This window comes from Sinocyclocheilus rhinocerous, unplaced genomic scaffold, assembly GCF_001515625.1.
Source record: "Sinocyclocheilus rhinocerous isolate Xijiao unplaced genomic scaffold, SAMN03320098_v1.1 scaffold263, whole genome shotgun sequence".
NCBI classification, from domain to species: domain Eukaryota; kingdom Metazoa; phylum Chordata; class Actinopteri; order Cypriniformes; family Cyprinidae; genus Sinocyclocheilus; species Sinocyclocheilus rhinocerous.
Genome location: NW_015645086.1, coordinates 3,279 through 7,553, shown reverse-complemented (window position 1 = coordinate 7,553; position 4,275 = coordinate 3,279). Strand labels below are relative to the sequence as shown.

The 4,275-nt window shown below is 38.1% G+C and overlaps 1 protein-coding gene across 2 annotated transcripts; it reads right to left on the bottom strand.

Annotated features, from left to right (window-relative positions):
- Positions 1-1,454: 1,454 nt before the first annotated feature.
- LOC107705671 (neuropeptides B/W receptor type 2-like) lies at positions 1,455-2,900 on the bottom strand. Of its 2 annotated transcripts, none has more exons than XM_016509062.1 (2): positions 2,854-2,900; positions 1,455-2,629 (listed from the first exon to the last, which is right to left on the bottom strand). In XM_016509062.1, the coding sequence occupies exon 2, from the start codon at positions 2,472-2,474 to the stop codon at positions 1,455-1,457; it is 1,020 nt and encodes a 339-aa protein (XP_016364548.1). In that variant the 5' UTR covers positions 2,475-2,629; positions 2,854-2,900. The 2 variants fall into 2 exon arrangements, with proteins under 2 accessions (XP_016364548.1, XP_016364547.1); XM_016509061.1 differs by having other exon boundaries at positions 1,455-2,601; positions 2,854-2,894.
- Between the last annotated feature and the right edge of the window lie 1,375 nt (positions 2,901-4,275).

Here is a 4,275-nt window from a genome sequence, read left to right as displayed (position 1 = left end):
AAGGCACATTAAATTGATCAAAAGTGACAGTAAAGACATTTATAATGTTTTCTATAAAAAAATCTATTTCAAATAGAAAATAGATCTTTTTAACCTTCTATTGATCAAAGAATCCATATATATATATATATATAATGGTTTCTAATATTCTAACGTAGAAAAGAGAGTTAGATGATGCTTAATTTAAAACTTTGGGCCGTTGCTGTTGTCCCGGGGCAGTAGGCCTATTAGTTTTTGACATCTGCATGAGACTAAATGAACGACAATTGATTTATTCCATTTTATTTACAACATGTATTTAAAAAGCCATGTAACATGTATGCTTCACTGTGTTAATCTGCATGACAAACATCTCTGGATATACACAAACAAAAATTTTTACATTTAAATGCATTCATTTAAAGGAAAGGGAAAGCACGTTTAAATAACTGTCTCAAATTTGCTTTTAAGATAATGCTGCTGGACAGGAAGTGGTGACGTTTCATGTGACAAAAGCAGGTCTATACAAATATATATAAACCCCTGCTCTTTGAGAAACACATGATGTCATCCTATGTCAGCAATGATACCACATTTTGTAATTTTCTAAGTTTCCAGGGCACTGCTGTCAGACATGTATTGAAGCACATTTCAAAATATTTCAGCTTCATTACTTCATCACAGAGAGCGCAAGAGGGAGACAAACTCTCACATTAGAATTTAGTGTCAGGAAAACATTTTCCTTTATTATTGGAATGCAGGGATATGGGAGTCTGAAGTAGTGGACACAGTGATCATAACTGTATTTTAATCAGGGTTAGCCATAAAATAGAAAATTGAGTGCGAGTTTGAATTTAATTGGCAACAAACTACAGGATATTGAATTGGAATTTGAAATGGAATGACACTGAGTTTAATAATAATATGTCAACATAGGCTTCTCACTACATTTTGAGACACTGCCAATAATTAGTTATCATAACTGTAATATTAATCAGGGTTGGGCAAAATTCATAACTTTAAAATTGGGACGCTTTCAGTTTATGAGTGTGAATTTGAATTTGACAAACTACACGATATTGAATCAGAATGGCAATATTTTTCATTTATAATTAAATAATTATAATATAATTTAAATATGTGCTAAAATATTTCAAATAAATTTCATATTTTAATACAATATATGTAAATATATATTAAAATATTTACCTTTTTAACTGCCATTCAAGGCTTTGTCAAGCAATACAATTTGTCATGACTTTCCTTTTCCAATTAAAAGCTAGGCTGATTGCAGTCATATATATTCTATTAAAATTATTTCATTTCTAATTAAATTCAAATTCCTATAGCTAAACGCCTTAATTGCACCCTGTTTGCTACCTCAATTCAAATTCAATTCAAATCATGTAATCCAACTGGAATTCACTTCTGAATTCACTTCTCTGTGTCATTCGTTTCTTCAAAGTGCTTTACATTCAAGCAGGTCTACATTCTAACATCTTCTTGAAGGCTTTTCTGAAGCTGTCATCCAGGAATGCGTAGAGGAACGGGTTCAGACAGGAGTTGGCGTAGCTCAGGCTGGCAATGAAGTACGAGATGCCGATGAGAAGCGGTGTGGTCCGCAGGTCTGTGGTCAGCGCTACGATGGTGCTGAGGTGAAAGGGCGTCCAGCAGAACAGGCACACGGCCAGTACGATAAACACCATGATAGTCACTTTCTTCTTGGCTTTGTCCAGCGCTTTGGCGTTGGTGTTCAAGCGCATGTTTCTTAATTTGTACAGCATCATGGTGTAAAGAATGCAAATCGTAGACACCGGAATGGCAAAGCCCAGTATGAGGGTGTAAACCCGGCTCGTTTTGAACCATAAACTTTCAGGACTGGGGAAACTTAGGACACAGCTTTTTCTCTCGGTGTCGTCGGGACTGATGTAGACTCCCGCGAACACGGTGAACGGCATGACAATGAAGATCACCAGCAGCCAAACGCACAGACTCACTATCTTGGCTGCCCGGTATGTGCGGTACGGCATGCGCTTGGAGCGCACGGTCGACAGCACCACCAGGTACCGGTCCACACTCATAACCGTCAGAAAGTAGATGCTCGAGAAGATGTTGTAGTGGTCGATGCTTAAAATGATTTTGCACAGCACCTCACCGAACGGCCAGTAGTGTAACAGATGTTCCGCTATGTTGATGGGCAGCACTAAAGTGAAGAGGTCGTCGGCGATCGCCAAGTTCAGAATGAACATATTGGTCACAGTCTTCATTTTGGGTGCTTTGAGGATCACATATATGACCGCCGTGTTGCCCGTCAGACCTACGGCACATATCACGGAGTAAATGACCGGGAGAACCACGTACAGATCTGCGGAAAATAAGTAGTCAGCCGGCGGCGTGCAGTTCAGATCGCTACGGTTTGGAGAGCTGTGATAGTATAAATCCATGCTGTAGTTGCATGTCGGGTTTGGGATGAAGGGGCTCGTGATGTTCTCCATAGTGTGACAGCTGAGCCTCCGGGGATAAGTGCTTTACTTTATAAAGCTGCGCTCTCGCTTTCGCAGATCTCTCCACGAGTCTTAGGTGGTCGATGTGTTTCATCTGTCTCTTTGCACATCATGAGATCTGAGGGTAATACAAAACATTGGCAATCCTGCATAAAACAGACTAGTCAAACAAATGCACGCTGAGAAACTTGGAACATATGCGCATTGTTTACACAACTTAGAATATAACAGTTTAATTTATTCTATCAGCAAAAAATAAATTGATAAAATACTGCACGCCTAAAACGGTAGCCTGTTCATTTACAAACTGCAACTATTACTTTTAAAAGTAAAGAAGCAACAGCTAGCGGTGAAAGGTGCGAGGTCTTACCGTGTAAGATATTCTTCCTCCGTGTGCTGTGTCCTCTTTGCGCCAGGTAGCGCAGCTCGCGCTTTCCCAACAAGTAGGAAAGAAGTGCGACTGGTGACGTCACATTCTACCGCGAGCTCTCCTCTTTCTGCCTCCTCGGATCTCTGAATGAGTCACGCATTCTTTTTGATCGATTATGTGTGGGGAGTTGACATGTCCTTTAGTGAACTATTTCAAATAGCTAATGTAGGCTATACATATATAACAAAACAAGCACCTATCAAGATTTCATTGATGGAACAGTTCACCCCCAAATTAAAATTTTGCTAAACATTTACTCACTCTCTGGCCATTCAGGATGTAGATGAAGTTGTTTGTTCACTCATCTGAACAGATTTGGAGAAATGTATGGCATTACATCTCTAAGTCACCAGTGGATCCTCTGCAGTGAATGGGTGGCGTCAGAATGAGAGTCCAAACAGCTGATAAAAACATCACAATAATCCACAAGTAATCCAAACGACTCCAGTCCATCAATTAACTTGTCATCAAATTCTTGTGAAGTGAAAAATATTATTGAAAACATTTTGAACCTAAAATTATGAAACACTTATGGACTTGTAATAAGTTGTTTTATCCCTAGATGAAGCAATGGTCAATGATTTTTAAAGCGTGAAATAATCAATGTTCTATGCATAAAACAGAAGCTTGCTTTTCACAAGGTAAATGAAGAAGGTCAGCATGTTTTTTTTTTTCTCTTTTTGACTATATGAATGTATATATTAGAAATATATGAATATATATTTTTCAGAAAATCGGTTTGGCAGTTCTCTTCTCTTCTCTTCTCTTCTCTCATTATGTTACTATTGGGTAGAATACTTATCCCACCAGGTGTCAGTACTCTAGTCATGTGCAAAAATAGTTAAACTTGGTCCTTATTAAAATAAAATAATAAGTCATTTTCTCACCCAGTGCAGCAGGGGCGGATTTAGTGAATTGGGGGCCTAGGCAAATTATAAGGAATGGGACCCTATGCATTTGCACACATTTACTTGCACAAATCATACCTTGAGGTTGTTTTTTTGTTGTTGTGATGCATGCTGCTGCACAATGGTGCCCCATTGTCGTGTCCAATGTTTCTACATATTTCATGTACATGTTATAATGGTTTTCTTTCATGTTGTAGACCACAAAATAGCAATTGAGTTACAGTTAAGATACAGGTTTTCACAAAAACAAGATAAATTATAAAAAATAAACCTCTGAGCCTTTAAACCATTTTTTAAGAAAAGGGATGAGTCAGATGTATAAAGTATATTTATTTAAAACGGGTTTATGTGGGTGGATCGACCTATTGGTCTGAACAAAAACTGCAGACTGGATTATTGAAAATGAACATTCGTTCTCTGCCAGTAGGAGGCGCTTTTGGAACGTCAGAAATAT

Bases quoted from the DNA above. Each gene is read 5' to 3' on its own strand.
- LOC107705671 (XM_016509062.1), bottom strand. From the start codon at position 2,474: ATGGAGAACATCACGAGCCCCTTCATCCCAAACCCGACATGCAACTAC.